This window comes from Heterocephalus glaber, unplaced genomic scaffold (assembly GCF_053883595.1).
Source record: "Heterocephalus glaber isolate CG9 unplaced genomic scaffold, H.glaber_assembly_v1.0 deba00000331, whole genome shotgun sequence".
NCBI lineage: Eukaryota > Metazoa > Chordata > Mammalia > Rodentia > Bathyergidae > Heterocephalus > Heterocephalus glaber.
In genome coordinates this window covers 20,266,608-20,283,798 of record NW_028258142.1, presented here as the reverse complement: position 1 = coordinate 20,283,798, position 17,191 = coordinate 20,266,608, and the positions used below count along the sequence as shown (strand labels likewise).

The window sequence follows — 17,191 nt, the reverse complement described above, 5'->3', positions numbered from 1 at the left end:
AAACAAACAACTTTTTTGTCAATTTGAAAATAATATTTAGTTAAAACAGCTCCTACTGGTGTTTGTTTCTCAAAAGAAAAGCAGCTGCTTAAATGGGCACATGCTTCTTTCTAACACAAACTATGCTGACATTCAGCATAGTTTATGAAAAAGCATAAGTGAATGTGTAGCTGGAAAAATTTAAGTCATCAACATGTTCACATGTGACTTCTAAACTTTAGTAACTGCTTTTCTATCTACTGCAACTATTTTATAAGACTTACTTTCTATGATTATTTTACTATTGATTTTTTCAGACAACTGTTGCTTAAACACTTTAACATTTTTGTCAGCTTTAAAAAAATGAACTGATTATTCTTCAAAAATAGCACTTAAGTTTACTTTCTGCCCTGAAGTGCTGTATTTATTTTGAAATAAAACATTCTGAAGAGAAGGATAAATCAAAAAAGGGAACAATCAAAAATATTATATTTTATGAGATGAAATTTACCACACAAAATTAAAGTCTGTGGATAAGCCCATATATGCTAGTGGCTAATCAATTTTCCTGTCATTACTTTTCAGCCTCTGAGTTTTGAAAGCAAGAAAAGCTACACGTTAAAAGTGGAAGGAGCTAATCCTCATCTAGAGATGCGTTTTCTGAACCTGGGCCCATTTCAGGACACAACAACAGTGCACATCAGTGTGGAGGATGTGGATGAGCCCCCTGTGTTTGAACCTGACTTTTATTTGGTGGAAGTGCTGGAAGATGTGGCAATTGGAACAACTATACAGATCATTTCTGCCAAGGATCCAGATGTGACCAACAACTCAATCAGGTTTTTCCACAGATTTCACCTTTTCCTATATCCTGGAATTTTCCTTTTCCCTTCTGCTTCTTTTTATGTCCTATCTCTGGAAGCTGTCTTTGAATTTTTTTTTTCTGTTTAAATAACCATGGCCTCATCATGTTATTTGGAAATGAAGTGTCTTTTATATCTATAACTCACTTTCACCTGGTGTAAACATACATCTCCAACATGGCCCAACTGACATTTGGGGCTATATAATTCTGTGTTGTTGTGGAAGGTTGTCTTGTGCATTGAAAGATGTGTAACGCTATCTCTGGCCTTTGCACACTACTAAATGCCACTAGCATCCTCTCAAGAACCTAAAAATATCCAAAATATTGCCAAATGTCCTGAGGAGGTGGTATAAAAAACCATTCCCAGTGGAGAAACACCAACTCAGATAAAGCACAATTAGACACACAAATGTCAAAATGTTAAACTATTAACCTTCAGCATTAAAAATAAAGGTGATCATTGCACATTCTTTCACACTTATGAAACTTTGACATTTTTTCCTTTTCAAAATGGGGAAAATAATGTACACTTTATATATTTCCATATACTATAGAAAGACTATTCTTGATGTCAATGGCTTTGATGCCATACATAGTGGACAGATAGGGCTCTATATTGCAATCTCACATATCTGTCTCTCCAAAGTATGTTTTGAAATTAAAGACCAACCAGTATGCTCTCTCAAGAGAGAACTGCCCTTACAACTATAGCCATTTCCCATCAATTCTGCAGCCAAAGTACAAACAGCTGGTGGACAGGCTGACATCTCAACCTTTCAGAGCAACTGCCAAACCTCTAAAGCTTGACACAAAAGATCAGAATTCAAGGCTGTTTGAGGCCATCTGTCATATTAACTGTTGAAAGCCACATAGTAAAATGAATCTGGGGCATTAGTGCAGATAACACATTTTAAACACACTCCAATTTATCAAATGCCTTTTCTGTCAGCTGGCTACCTCCCTCACCTGGTGCTGTCTTGTATTTAATGAAAATGTGCTTTTGCAGTTTAATAAGAATGGGTCTCTCCAGAGAATAACTATAATGGGGCAAATCTGCTTCCTCTAACCAATTAGCAAACATTTTACATGTTCAGGCATTAAAATGATTTTGTTTTAATTATTTTAATTTTTCTGGAGATAACTAATCTTTCTATTATAAATCATAACTTTATAAAAGTGACTTCAACCTTAAGTTTCTGAAATATGAAACTGAATGAGAAGTGAAACTATATTATCCCACATTGAAAAGAAGGCAGAATGCTACTGTAAATTTGTATTTTCAGAAACTAAGATTATACACTTTTACTTTATGATCATAATTAATTATATATACAATCTATATTAATCTATTCATATCAAAGAAAATAACATGTGAAAACTTTAAAGAGTAAAACTTTATAAGTGAAACAAACTCAAGCTAGAAAAAATCAGTTCCTATTTCTGAAACAGTCAGAATATCTGGTGATATTCCCGCATGTGCTTTCCAGATTTTGGCTCTGGACCCCTATGTGGGTAAGCACTGCTGTTAGCAGTCACACTACTAAATTAGAAACAAGCAAAAGAGAATGAACAGTCAGGCAACACATGCATGTGCATATGTATGTACACACACACACACACACACACACACACACACAGCCCTAGAGTATATGTCCAGGATATGTCAAGACATACCTAGAAATGAAACAGACACACAGTGGTTCTAGATCCACTACTGGTATGGAGCGAAGTGAAGGAGACAAAATGAAAGAACCCGTCTGTCTAACAGAAAATGCAGCTTCAGATGATGGACCAGTTGAAAACTGTCAGTTGGAAAAGAGGGAACTCAATGAAGGAGATCCCCACTAGTCCTGATTTTTTTAATTTTTAAAAATTAGTTTTAAAGTAATGTGTATATAAGGGGGTTGGGGATTTAGCCCAGTGGTAGAGCACTTGCCTAGCAAGTGCAAGGCCCTGAGTTCAATCCTCAACACCCCCCCAAAAAAAATTTAAATAATGTGTATATGTTACTTGCTGCATGGTTAATTCCTCTTCTGCATTTTTGTTGCCAAAAATGGAGATTTATATTAAAATCACAAAAAAATTAACATACTACCTCAAATTAAAATGTTATGGATTAAAGGCCATTTAATATTTTTAAAAGATTATTAGAACTTTTATAATTTCCTTTTCCAGAAAGCTGATGGTGTTTCAGCCATATAAGCTGGTCATCATTTACTGTAAGTCCCAAAACAATGTCTCCAGATATAGTTATATGTATATAAGAAATACAGTGCTTAGATCCCCTGAATTTTTAATAAATCCTCAAGGACTTTCTGGCAACCAGAATATATTGAACAATCTGGCATCTGAAATAGGCTTCCACTGGTGTGGAAACAGCCTGTTCTCCAGGGCCATCCTAGAGTATGTGGATTTAGAAAGCCTGCTTATGACACCCTCCTCCACATTCATCCAAATTCAGAGAATGTCCTCACCCAAGCAAACAGGCAGAAAACCCAACAAACGCTAGCTACTGTTTGCTTAAGGCAGCTGTATGTGTGTGTTAGGCCTGCTCTGCTCATAGTATGTGAGAATATTACAGTTAGAGAAAGGAAAACTACCTACAAATTCACTAGTATTTCCCAATTTCCTCATTTTCCATCTGTATCTACACCTTTAATTTGTTTCCCTGCCTCCTACAAATTGGCCCAACGCCCCATTCAGAGAAATGAAGGCTATTATTCTCTCAATGCAGACCTGTTTTGGGAAAGTGGAGAGGGATTCCACTTGATGAGGATGGCTTACTGAGGCAGCCTCTTGCTGTGTCATCTAGGCAGTGTTGTCAGGGGTCCTATCATTTAGTTATTTCTATCACTCCATCTCCCATACCATCTGTGACATTTCCTATGGTGTTGTATGTTGAAGTGTAGAAAGCTGGTTCCTCGTAGGCTGTTCTCCCCTCAGTATTATGCCTACAACTTGGAGAACTGCCATCAGAGCTATGGCTTCGTGGATCAAATGCTAGGCTTTACTCATGTGTGAGGAACTGAAAGATAAAGACTGTCAAGAGCCAAACAGTATTTTTTTCCTAAAAGAAAATTCAATTCTTGAACTAGCTAGTAAACTTTAAATAAAAACATTATGCTTCAGTTCATTTTAAATGAATTTGTAGGCATGTGTTTTTTACCAAAAAGTCAATTATTTGCTATCATGGCTCATCTTGTGACAGTTCTTCAAATTCCTTAGAGAATCTCATACAGTCCCATTCTGTGTGAGCAGTGCCTGGCATATGATAAATGTTCATGAAAGTCACGGGCACAAACAGGCACTAATTTGCTTCCTTAAATTTTCTATTAGGGAGTCATAACTTCAGTGATTCAAAATTCTTCAGCCCTCACTCATCAGCTACTGCTTTAATTCCTAATTTTCTGAACAGCTGTCCTGAATTGCTTCAGTATATATTCAAAACAAAACATTTTACCAACTGATATACATGTTTATATATACTGTAAAACTACATATATATATATACATATATATATGAATGAATGAATGAAACAAAAATGTCGCATCAATATTTATTCTTTTTTCAAGTTATTTTCTGGCATGTGTATAGTGTCTTCTGTTTCATTTTCTTTTAATACTAGCCGTAACCTACTATAATAGTCACTTTCTCATCGCTGAGATACAAGACCCAACACTCCCACAACTTAAAGGAGAGGTTTACTTTGGTTCACATTTACAGTCCATGGTTGGCTGGCTCCATGGCACACCAGAGAAAAAGCAATTCATGTCATGGTGGCCAGGAAGCAGAGACAGAAGCAAGAATCCATGAAGAGGATATACTTTTCCAGGTCATACCTCTGAAGACCTACCTTTTCTGACCAGATTCTATTTCCTAAGAGCAAGTCAGCTATATTGCCCCCATAATTCAATTAACTTCCAGAAGCCTTGCCTGTAAGTGCATACGGCCTTTGGGGGACAGTCTCCATCTAAACCATAACACCTACCATACTGACTTTACAACCCATTAACCTTCAGTTTGAAAAGCAATGCATTACCATAAAGATAAACTTCAATCATTTGTACAAAAATGGATGCACCTTGAGACCACAATGATCAGTGAAATAAACCAGAACATAAGCTTAACTATCACATTTTGTCTTTATATGAGAAACCTAAATTATATATAAAAAGCAAAATAAAAGATAGGTAATAGGAAGCAGAGAGATAGATCTTTCTCAGTGGGAAAGGGATGATAAAGCAATGGGGGGAGGGGAGAGGAAGGGATGTAAAAAGGAATTAAGATGTGTTACGTACATGAACCAACCTTAAACAAGGAATGTAAATATTATGCACTGCAAACATGATAATTTTAAAAAGTTACAAATAAAAATTTGAAAAAAGAAACATTACCACAAAAATTTCAGTTTCTCCATTTTTAAGATATAAACAATGAATGCAGCCAGGTATGATGGCATGGTGACACATACCTGTAATCCCAGCACCAGGGAGACTGAGTAAGGAGGATCACTAGGAATTCAAGGCAAGCCTGGGCTACATAATAAGTTCAAGGCCAATTTAGAATGCATAGTGAAACCCTGACTCAAAAAACAAACAAAAGAACTTCACCAAAAGTCTTCTAGACTTAATAACCAAATTCAGTAAAGTAGCTGGATACAAGGTCAACACACAAAAATCAATAGCTTTCCTCTACATAAACAACAGACTCACTGAGAGAGAAATAGGGCAAACAATTCCTTTCACAATAGCATCCAAAAACCTGAAATACCTAGGAATCAACCTAACAAAAGAAATCAAAGACCTCTTCTCTGAAAACTATAACACTTTGGAAAAAGAAATTGAAGAGGATATCAGAAAATGGAAAGACATCCCCTGCTCCTGGGTAGGAAGGATCAACACAGTGAAAATGGCCATACTTCCAAAATTGCTATATAGATTCAATGCAATCCCAATTGAAATCCCAGCAGCATGCTTCATGGACCTCGAGAAAAAAATCCAAAAATTCATTTGGAACAAGAAGAGACTCAGAATAGCAAAAGCAATTCTAGGTAACAGAGACATGGCAGGGGGTATTACAACCCCAAACTTGAAACTATACTTCAAAGCTACTGTGATAAAAACAGCATGGTACTGGCAAAGAAACAGACCTGAGGACCAGTGGAATAGATTAGAAGATCCAGAAACAATTCTAGACACACTCAGCCACCTCATCTTCCACAAAGGAGCCAAACACCCTCACTGGAGGAAAGATAGCCTCTAATAAATGGTGCTGGAGAAATTGGGTTTCAACTTGCCAAAGATTAAAACTAGACCTATATCTCTCACCATGCACTAAACTAAAATCAAAATGGATTAAAAATCTAAATATTAAAACAAATGCTGAACCAGCTGGAACAGAGGTTAGGTAGAACTCTTGAAGACACTGATATACGAAAAGACTTTATGAACAAAACCTCAGCTGCCTATGAACTAGCACAATCAACAAGTGGGATCTCTTATTAAAAAGCTTCTGCACAGCAAGAGAAACCACCAGCAGTGTGAAGAGATAACCCAAAATGTGGGAAAAAATTTTCACCAGCGGTCCCTCAGAAAAAGGTCTACTATCTAGAATCTATAAAGAACTTTAAAAAAATCAGACCTCCCAAATTTAAAGACGCAGTGCAAAAATGGGCATCTGAAATGAACAGACATTTCTCACACAAAGAAGTAGAAATAGCAAATAAACATATGAAAAAATGTTCAACATCACTGGTCATTCGAGAGATGCAAATGAAAACAACACTGAGATTCCACCTCACTCCAAAAAGAATGGCTGCTATCATGAAATCAACCAATAACAAATGCTGGCAGGGCTCTGGGAAAAGAGGAACCCTGCTCCACTGCTAGTGGGAGTGTAGACTGGTGCAACCACTGTGGAAATCAGTATGGAGATACCTCAAAGAACTAGGACTGGAAGTCCCATATGACCCAGCTATTCCCCTGCTGGGTATCTTCCCCATAGAATTAAAAGAATCATACCACAGTGATATATGTGCACCCATGTTCATAGCAGCACAGTTTGTAATAGCTAAAACTTGGAAACAGCCCAAATGCCCATCAACTGGAGACTGGATAAAGAAAATGTGGGGTTTTTTTATAAAATGAAATACTACTCAGCCATAAAAAATGTGAAATTAGAGACATTTATTGCTAAATGGAAGCACATTGAGGTGATACTCTTAAGTGAAATAAATAGGACACACGTGTAAATACCGAATAGTTTCTCTAGTGTGAGAAACTGAACGTGTAAATAAGGACTGAAAGGTATAATAGATAATGTGAAATAGGAAGAAAAGGGGCAAAGGGGAAGGGGAAGTGGGAAGGGTAGGGGAAAGGAAAGAAGGGAATGGAATTAATATGAGAAAATGGAAAAATGGAAACAAAGTCTTTGTAAATAGGGAGGGATGGAGGGGTTGAAGGGAGGGTAGGGGAAGGGGGAAAAATAAGAACCAAGAGAGTATGTAAAGGTGCATATCTCCAGTGATGAATGTCATTATATTGTACACCTAAAATGTACCAATAAAAGGATATATAAAACAATTAAAATTTTAATTTCAAATGCTAGCAATTTTAAATAGAATTTTAAACCAAATATATTCCCTGGCCTCTATTTAAACACTTTAAGAACACAATAGTTACAGTTCCATGTACAGAATAGGGTTCCAAATCTTAGTTCTACAAATTACTTGTGTAACTTTGTGAAAGTGACTTAATTTTTCTAAGCTTCAGTTTCCTTATCTGATTATTGGAATAATTTTTCAGAGATATTATAAACATTTAAAAGAAGTTACATATTAATTACATAGTAAAGTGCTGGGTATTCAATAGATAACAGCTATTATAATTACTGACCTTTTAAAAATAGAACTCCTTATGTATTTTGAATATTAGCTCCTTTTTCAATGTATGATGTACAATATTTTCTCCCAGTCTTTGCGTTTTCTCTTCATTCTGTTGTTTCCTTTGCTGTCCAAAAGCTTTTTAGTTTGATAAATCCTTTTTGTCTGTTTTACTCTTGCTGTCCCTGTGCTGTTAGGGTCATATCCAAGAAAACTTGGTCCAGACCGGTGACGCACAGTTTTACAGTCTGAGGTCTGATATTTACACAAATCTTTAATTCATTTGAATTAATTCTTGTTCAAGGGGTCAAGTAAGTGTACCATTTCATTATGCATGTAGATAGCCAGTTTTCCCATTATCATTTTTTGAAGAGACTGTCCTTTCCCCGTTATTCTTGTTACCTTTATTGAAAATTAATTAACTGACCATAGAAGTATGGATTTACTTCTGGGCTATCTTATTCCATTGGTTGGTATGTCTGGTTTTTTTTTTTTTTTTTTGATAGTGCCATGTTATTTTGACTACTTTTATTTTGTATTTTGTAATCAGTTTAAATAACCTTACTAAAAATGAGCAAAGTACTTAAATACATATTTTTCTTTTTATAACTTTTCTTTTTTGTGTGGTACTGGGGATTAAACTCAGGACCTTATTCTTGCAATGCAGGCATGGCACCACTGAGCTACATCCTAGGCCCTGGAAATTTTTATAATTTTTTTTTGGAATATACATTTTTCAAAACAAGAAATGTAAGTGCCCTATAGATAAATGAAAAAAATAAAATATTTAACATGGCTTATCATAAGGAAATACAACTTAAAACCACAATGAGATAGCAACTCACATGAGCCTCCCTTCATATTTATTTAATGTCTCAAGATGGGGACCAGTGAGATGATGCAAATAAGAAAACACAAAAGAATCAGACTTCCAAATCAGATTCACAAGGAATTATGAATCTAACCCAGTACCAGCTTCACTAGTGACTCAAAAGATACAGACAATAGCAAAATGAGTCAGGCATTCTTCCTTTGGAGATGTCCAAAACTCTCAGGCACAGGTAGCAGTAAATAACCTTTTCTTGCTTAACAACATATACTGGTCCAGATTGTACATGAAAGGGGGAAGATCATCCCTTAATAGAAAAAGGCATTTTTTTATGGAACATCTGTTTATTATATTCTACTAATTACACAGCTTATTTGACATTTTCCAGGAGGCGGTAGCCCCATAAATACATAAACTTCATGCTTATTTATGAAAAGCAACCCAGAGAGACCTGGTCTGTCCTGCTAAAAGCATTCTGTAGATAAGGACTCTTCAGCAAGTAAATACCATTATTGTATTTTTCAGATGGTAAGTTATTAACATGCTCACAAAGGTCTTGGTGCAATAGTTTCCCTTCCAACACATGAGACTAATTACAAGAACTAGAACTATTAATGGTAACTCTTCCTTTTATCCAGTTGCAGACTAGCATTTGAGAATATATTTGAATTTTGAACAAATTTATGTAGGGTTGATATTCAGGGTGTCCCAAAATTCTTGGGGCAATTTTAAGCTTTAAATAACATAAATTGGTCCTTGAGTAGCTTAATGCTGCCCTAAGATTCTTGGCACCCTGTTTATTTCAATTTTTCAATGAGAAAACTGAATAATGGGTTTTTTGGTTTGTGTTGTTTTTAAGTATGACAAGACCACAGTTTTCCATGTATTCATACTCAAGCCAATCAAGCCATGTTTCATTTACATGATATGCACAAAGTGCTCTCATATAATATGTTGTTGTATGTTTGTCCAAATGAAAATGATATACATAATCCATGTCTTTGCAGATACTCCATTGACAGAAGCAGTGATCCTGGAAGATTTTTTTATGTTGACATAACAACAGGTGCCCTAATGACCGCAAGACCCCTAGACCGGGAAGAATTTTCTTGGCATAATATCACTGTCCTTGCTATGGAAATGAGTAAGTAAAATAATAAATTGGCCTCTGTACACTGACAAAAAAAATATATAGAAAATAGAAGTTTCTAGAACTTCTAACAAAAAACTTTCTTCTAAGAGAAGAAAATGAAATAAAGTTTTATGCAAATAAGCAAATCATTCAGTTAAAATATTTTTAGAATGTCTACAGATAATGTATTGCCAGAGATAAAAGTGAAAAAAAAGGCAAAGCAGAAAAGATAGCAATCTTACCCCAAGTGGCTATGAGGAAAAGGAAAGATATCCAAGAAACCTAAGAGGCTCTCAATTTTTGTATGACTGTAAATGCATAAATAGTACAAAAACTTTTGATGAAGCATCAATAATATATTACTCATTACACACACATAATCTTACAATAAAATATAATGTATTTTAGTAATAGTTAGCTTCCCATTACTTGGACACAATAACCAACATCCACAACTTAAGAGAAGTTTGATTGCAGTCATGGTTCAGGGTATTCAGTCCATGTTCGGCTGGCTCCAAAGCAGAAATATTATAATGGAATGGCATGGTGGAGGAAAGCTGCTTACCTCATGACAGCCAAGAAAGGAAGAGAGGAGAGAAGAGAAGAAAGGAAAGGGCAGGGCAGGGAAGGGACAGAGAGAGAGAAAACTGGGGACAAGAATAGACCCTTTCAACCCTTCCAGGTCATGCCCCCAGTGACCTCCTCTTCTGACTAGCACTCACCTCTTCCAACCAGGACCCACCTCTAGACACAAGAACTTAGATCTAAACCATAAACTCCACCCTTGGTCCCCCAAGAGGCTCATATTACTTTATTGTGTAAATTGTATTTACTCCATTTCTAAGTGTCACTAAAGTCATAAATGTTTCAGCACTGCTGAAAAGTCCAAGTCAAAAGTCTCTTCTGAAGACCCAGAATAGCAAAAGCAATTCTAGGTAACAGAGACATGGCAGGGGGTATCACAATCCCCAACCTGCAACTATACTACAAAGCTACTGTGATAAAAACAGCATGGTACTGGCAAAGAAAAAGGCTTGAGGACCAGTGGAACAGATTAGAAGATGCAGAAACAATGCCAGACACACTCAGCCATCTCATCTTTGATAAAGGAGCCAAACACCCTCACTGGAGGAAAGATAGCCTCTTTAATAAATGGTGCTGGAAAAATTGGGCCTCAACTTGCCAAAGATTAAAACTAGACTTGTATCTCTCACCATGCACTAAACTAAAATCAAAATGGATTCAAGATCTAAATATTAAAATAGAAACTCTGAACCAGTTGGAACAGAGGTTAGATAGAATCCCTGAAGACATCGGTGTAGGAAAAGATTTTATGAACAAAACCTCAGTTGCCCATGAACTAGCACAAACAATCAACAAGTGGGATCTCTTCTTATTAAAAAGCTTCTGCACAGCAAGAGAAACCACCAGCAGTGTGAAGAGATAACCCAAAATGTGGGAAAAAATCTTCACCTGCTCTTCCTCACACAAAGGTCTACTATCTCAAATCTATAAAGAACTTTAAAAGATCAGACCTCCCAAATTTAAAGACCCAATCCAAAAATGGGCATCTGAAATGAACAGACATTTCTCACACAAAGAAGTAGAAATAGCAAATAAATACATGAAAAAATGTTCAACATCACTGGTCATTCGAGAGATGCAAATGAAAACAACGCTGAGATTCCACTTCACTCCAGAAAGAATGGCTGCTATCATGAAATCAACCAATAACAAATGCTGGCGGGGCTGTGGGGAAAGAGGAACCCTGCTCCACTGCTGGTGGGAGTGTAGACTGGTGCAACCACTGTGGAAATCAGTATGGAGATACCTCAAATAACTAGGACTGGAAGTCCCATTTGACCCCGTTATTCCCCTGCTGGGTATCTTCCCCAAAGAATTCAAAGAATCACACCACAGTGATATATATGCACCCATGTTCATAGCAGCACAGTTTGTAATAGCTAAAACTTGGAAACAGCCCAAATGCCCATCAACTGGAGACTGGATAAAGAAAATGTGGTTTTTTTATAAAATGGAGTACTACTCAGCCATAAAAAATGAGAAATTAGAGACATTTATAGCTAAGTGGATGCACATTGAGGCAATACTTTTAAGTGAAATAAATAGAACACAGATGTGTAAATACTGAATAGTTTCTCTGGTGTGAGAAACTGAAAGTGTAAATAAGGACTAAATGTATAATAGGTAATGTGAAATAGGAAGAAAAGGGGCAAAGGGGAAGGAAGTGGGAGGGCTAAGGGAAAGGATAGAAGGGAATGGGATTGATATGAGAAAATGGAAAAATAGGAACAAAATTTTTGTAAATAGGACTGGAGGGGTTGAAGGGAGGGCTGGGCAAGGGTGAAAAACAAGAACCAAGAGAGACTATGTAAAGGTGCAAATTTCCAATGATGAATGTCATTATATTGTATACCTAAAATGTACCAATGATTAGAATGAATAATCGATAATGTAAAATAGGAAGAAAAGGTCCAAAGGGGTAGGGGTAGTGGGAGGGGCAGGGGAAAGGAAAGAAGGGAAAGGAAAAAATGATGAGAAATGGAAAAAATGGAAATAAAGTCTTTATAAATAGGGAAGGGTGGAGGGTGTGAAGGGAGAGCTAGGAATGGGGAAAAAATAAGAACCAAGATGCATTATGTAAAGGTACAATTCCCAATGAGAAATGTAATTGTGTTGTATACCTACAATGTACCAATAAAAGAATTTAATACAAAAAAAAAAAAAGTCTCTTCTGAGGCCTAAAGCAAACTTTTAGCTATGAGCTCCTGTAAAAATTAAAAAAGAAAGTTAAATACTCGCAACATACAATGGCACCAGATAAACATTCTCATTCCAAAAAGTAGAAATAATACTCTGGTTTCTCTTCAGATCGCATAAATCTTTAGCCTTTTACCAAAAGGGAGAAATAAGGAATAGAAAGAAATGAGATCAAAATACCAGCAGGGCAAACATTAAATCCTGTAGTTGCTTATTCAGTACTTGGGGCAGGTTGTAGCATGAAATGAACTCCTAAGAGCTTGGGCAGGCCTGCCCCTATGGCCTTGCCCATTACAGCCCACATAGCTTCTCTCTTGTGGTGGTTCTACGCTCTGCCTGCAGGTTTCCTTGGGAGATGTTCCATGTTCCTGCATCTCTCACTTCTTTGGGTTGTCACTGTATTTTCACCTTCAGTTTCACAGATTTACACACTGCCTTCCCAGGGACACAATGTGTGGTATCCCAGGCCTTCTTCTGAAATCTGGGTGGAAGCCTTCAAGACCCCACAACTCTTGTATGTTGAATGCCTGAAAAAACAGCACCAGATGGATAATGCCAAGGTCTGCCACCAGCTGAAGCAGTGACCTGGCTTCCTTGGACTGTAACTGTGGCAGCCTCTGAATGCCTGGATGGCTGAACACTAGATGGCTGAACTTTGAGTGGTTAAACTCAGGGAAACATTTCCCTAGGCCATTGTGAATGAACAGGGTACCCAGGGGCTCTCTTCTCAAAGTCTTAGCACATGGGCAAAATGTAAACGAATTCTTTGTCAATGGAAATACACATGGTCTCTAGTACAGTTTCCAATAGAGTTTTCATTCCTATCTGAAACCTCATGCACCGGGCCTTTACTGCTTACATTCCTAACTGCATTCTGATCTGAGCTACAACCGGATTACCCATCAAGCTCTGTTTATAGGAACCTAGGGCTTCTCTAACTCACTTATCAAAAACTTTTCCCAACTCCTCCAGAAACAAGATCCAAAGGCTTCTGAACTACATAACTAGGTAAAGTCACAATAATGACCCCATTCCTGATAACAGTTCTCTGTATGAGCCAACTTTCCTGTTGCTGGGACACAATACCTGACACCTATAATTTAAAGGACAAGAAGTTTAATTTGGCTCATAGTTCAGAGAATTGAATCTATGTTTATCTAGCTCCAAGAAAGAAATATTATAGTGTAAGGGTATGGCTAAGGAAAACTGCTCACCTCATGGCGCCTAGGAAGTAGAGAATGAAGAAGGGAAGACTTAGAAGAATACGCCCTTTCAGGTCACATCCCCAGTGACCCACCTCTTCAGCCAGGACCCACATCAGAACATATGAGACTGAGGGTACAATTCAGATTTAAATCATAATAGGAAGATTGATTAACATAAAAGCCTACAAATGGAATGGAAAATTAATAAAAACTACATAAAGAGATAGGTTGAAAATTTAACAGAAGGGCCTGGGATATAACTCAGTGGTAGAGCACTTGAAAATCCACAGGGCCCTGGTTTCAATCCCTAGCACTACCAAAAAAAATTAGATTAGATACTACTATGTTCAGTTTTTTTCATAATACCTAGTGATGGCAAAAGCTCATGAAAATAGCAGTTCCTATCATATTGGCTATATAAGTAGGCACAGCTATTCAGGAAGGCAATTTAGCAATATAAAGTCTTCAAAATATTCTGCTAGCAACTATCTTAATGAAATATAGATATTAACAAAAATGTTTATAATAAAATATCCACTGCAGTGTTAGTTAGTTAGTTTGTACCAGGGATCAAACTCAGGGCCTTGTGTTTGCGAGGCAGGTACAGTGCCACTGAACTAAATCCCCAGCAAGCAGTGTTATTTTTATATAGGGGGAAATGAGAATTATCTAAGTGACTAATAAACAGGAGACTGACTAAATTATGCTACATCCTATAGTAAAATTAGAGTATCATGTCTGCATATTCTCAAAACATATTCAATAACAGAATAATATTGCTCTAAAATTATTCTGAGTCCAATTTTTATTTTGCTTCAGTGCAGTTTGTGGGTGTGCACGCACGTGTGTGTGTGTGTAGTTCCATATTTGGGGACATATATATGATGTTATAATGGATACCTCTGGTGATAAGATTATGGATCATATTTCTTTATGTCATGTTTTTTTCTGGAACTTTATTCCTTTTAAAAATAAGTACCAATAATAATGACAACATAAATCTAATTTTGTTGATGTCTTCTGGTAACCAAGCAGGAAAAGTATTTTGGGGAAAAAAACAAAGAACAGAGAAGTTTTTGAAAAAGAAAGAAAAACTGAACCAACAAACAGTGCATTCTGAGATTTGGTAAAATTATTATTAAAAAAATTTTTTCTGTGTCTTGTAATTTTTGTTTTGCTTCTTTGGATAGTGTTCAAAACAAAAAAAGACAGGAACACCACCACTGGGACTCTGAAATTGTCCTTGTGTGGTAATACCAAGCAAAAGACACAGACCAAAAATACAAGTCTCCCCATGAACGCCTGTGGCTTCTTGCCCCAGCCAAAGATAATGCATTTGGTGTGGGTCTGATCCTGTAATATCCCTTTAGTCCCAGAACAAATGAATGTTCAGTGTTATTTGTATTCCAGTGAATAACTTGAAACCTTTTTGAAATATAATTCAAAGAACTGATTATTCCACAGGAATAAAGCCAAGCAGTGCCACACACCACACATTCCATTAGAAATGGGCTGTTTTAAAGTCCAGAATACAGAATTAACCTGCCTTTAATTCCAGAACCCAAAGTATGAGCCAACCAGGAGTAACAAACTCTCTTTTTAAGACTCCGTCTGTGGCACTTGCTTCCCGCTTCATACTCTTAATGTGAAATATATCCCCAGCAGACACCTCCTCCTATCCAAGTTTCTGTGTCTGGACACACTTTTAACAAACATACAGACCATGTACTTTATCTATTCCTTTACAAACCAGACTGATCAAATAAATACCTACTTCCAGAAAAGAGGTACATTTCTGCATTATTAAGCTCTCACCTTTACTTATCCTTGTGTTCTCTTTAGATAACCCCTCCCAGGTGGGAAGTGTTTCTGTCACAATTGAAGTCTTAGACGTGAATGACAATGCTCCAGAGTTCCCCAGATTCTACGAAGCTTTTGTCTGTGAGAATGCCAAAGCCGGGCAGGTAAGACAACATGTGAATCAGGCATCTTGATAAATTCTCAACATGTGGAAGCAACTGTTACAGTTAACCAAATTTGCTTTCAAAGACATTTCCACTCCAGAAAGTAAGTTTACAAAAGGGCCTTCGACTTTTGTATATCAGGTTTCAACAGTTTATTTGTTTAGACAACTTTGTGGAGCCTATATTACATTTTATGATCTAAATAGGGCTTTGATGGTGGCTTAATTCTCAGGGTAGCCTATTAAGGTATCTACTCACCTTGAAAGCAAATCATATGGTGTTCAACTATAAAAAATATCTGCCATGGGTCCAGAAGGGAGGGATCATACAACTCAAGAAGAGAGTCTTCTATTTTCTTGACTATAGCACCAATCTCTGAAAAAATTATGCAGTAGGAAAATTCTATTTGCAATATCTTCCCATCTCCATTTTTTAACTTCTGGCTGGGAGAAGCCTGTTTAGGACCTGCCTATCCTATTCTTGGAATGATTCATTACATAGAATTATCTACTCTCTCTTTGCTCTCAATTTATAAACTCTCATTTTCTTAGTGCTATTCATGTCAGGCGACTGTTGGGTGGAAAGTAATCTGAGGGAGCACAGAGTTCTACTTATGTAAGCTAACTATAGTTCCATAATCTTCAGAGACATAGGTATCTATTTTTAAGGTATGCTTTTCAATCTAACTAAATATTTGGTTTATCAATTTCAAGTGGTATAACTGAGAAACATACAGAATTCTATTTGGAGTAAGTGTATATTAATGTATATGTTGGGTCTTGCCCATTTTAAAACTGGCCTTTCTGTGTCCTTCTCTTGTCCTGGTTTTGAAAGATAGTTTCCTCTTGTACCTTTGACCCAACAGACTTCCAAACAGTTCTGATGTACTTCCTATAGTCCTATGGGTTCTGGTTGGGCAAATGGATTGGAATCATTTTAATATTTTAATGTGAAGGCTGGGAATCTGGGATGTGCACATTTCTAAGGCAAGCCTGCTTTGGTAATTCAGTCTCTATAGCTTTTTTTTCATGTCTCTTACTCACCCGGAACACCACCCCCAGCAACTTGCTGCACAAAGAGACCATGTCTGTATGATCAATACTTACATTGTGTCCCTAAGCTCCCTAAAGATTTACCCAATACATCTCTACCATTCTACTCTGTCAAAGCAAAAACTGATTCCCATCCCTCTGTAGAAACAAGATGTCCTATAATGATTCCAATCTAAACTGATCTCATTCAGTGATCCACGAAATTTGGTACAATGGTCTATAGCCCTCCTTAAATTTTTTTTTTCCAAAATAAGGATAATTCTGCTTCCACATCTACTAAATTTCTGTTCTAGGAAGACTTGAAATATTATGCTGCTAATAAAAGTTACAATGAAAACTTTACAGCCCAAGAAATGATCCATGTTATTTATAAGAAAAGAAGTATAAAAACTACATATTCATACTAGCAATTTTATATAATTATGTTTACATGTGAACACTAATTGGAGGAAAGATGCAAAAATACCACAGTTACTGTGCTAAGGTAGATGAGTTTGAGTGAG

At 36.7% G+C, this 17,191-nt stretch overlaps 1 protein-coding gene across 5 annotated transcripts in view; it reads left to right on the top strand.

The window, feature by feature from the left end:
- Cdh20 (cadherin 20) overlaps nucleotides 1–17,191 on the top strand; it is a 248,265-nt gene that overhangs the window by 216,440 nt on the left and 14,634 nt on the right. For all 5 annotated transcript variants that reach the window (XM_021239251.2, XM_021239250.2, XM_087191935.1 and 2 more), the window contains 3 exons: nucleotides 565–818; nucleotides 9,562–9,698; nucleotides 15,515–15,636. In XM_021239251.2, coding sequence (XP_021094910.1) covers nucleotides 565–818; nucleotides 9,562–9,698; nucleotides 15,515–15,636 — 513 coding nt within the window. The remainder of the gene's footprint in view (nucleotides 1–564; nucleotides 819–9,561; nucleotides 9,699–15,514; nucleotides 15,637–17,191) is intronic.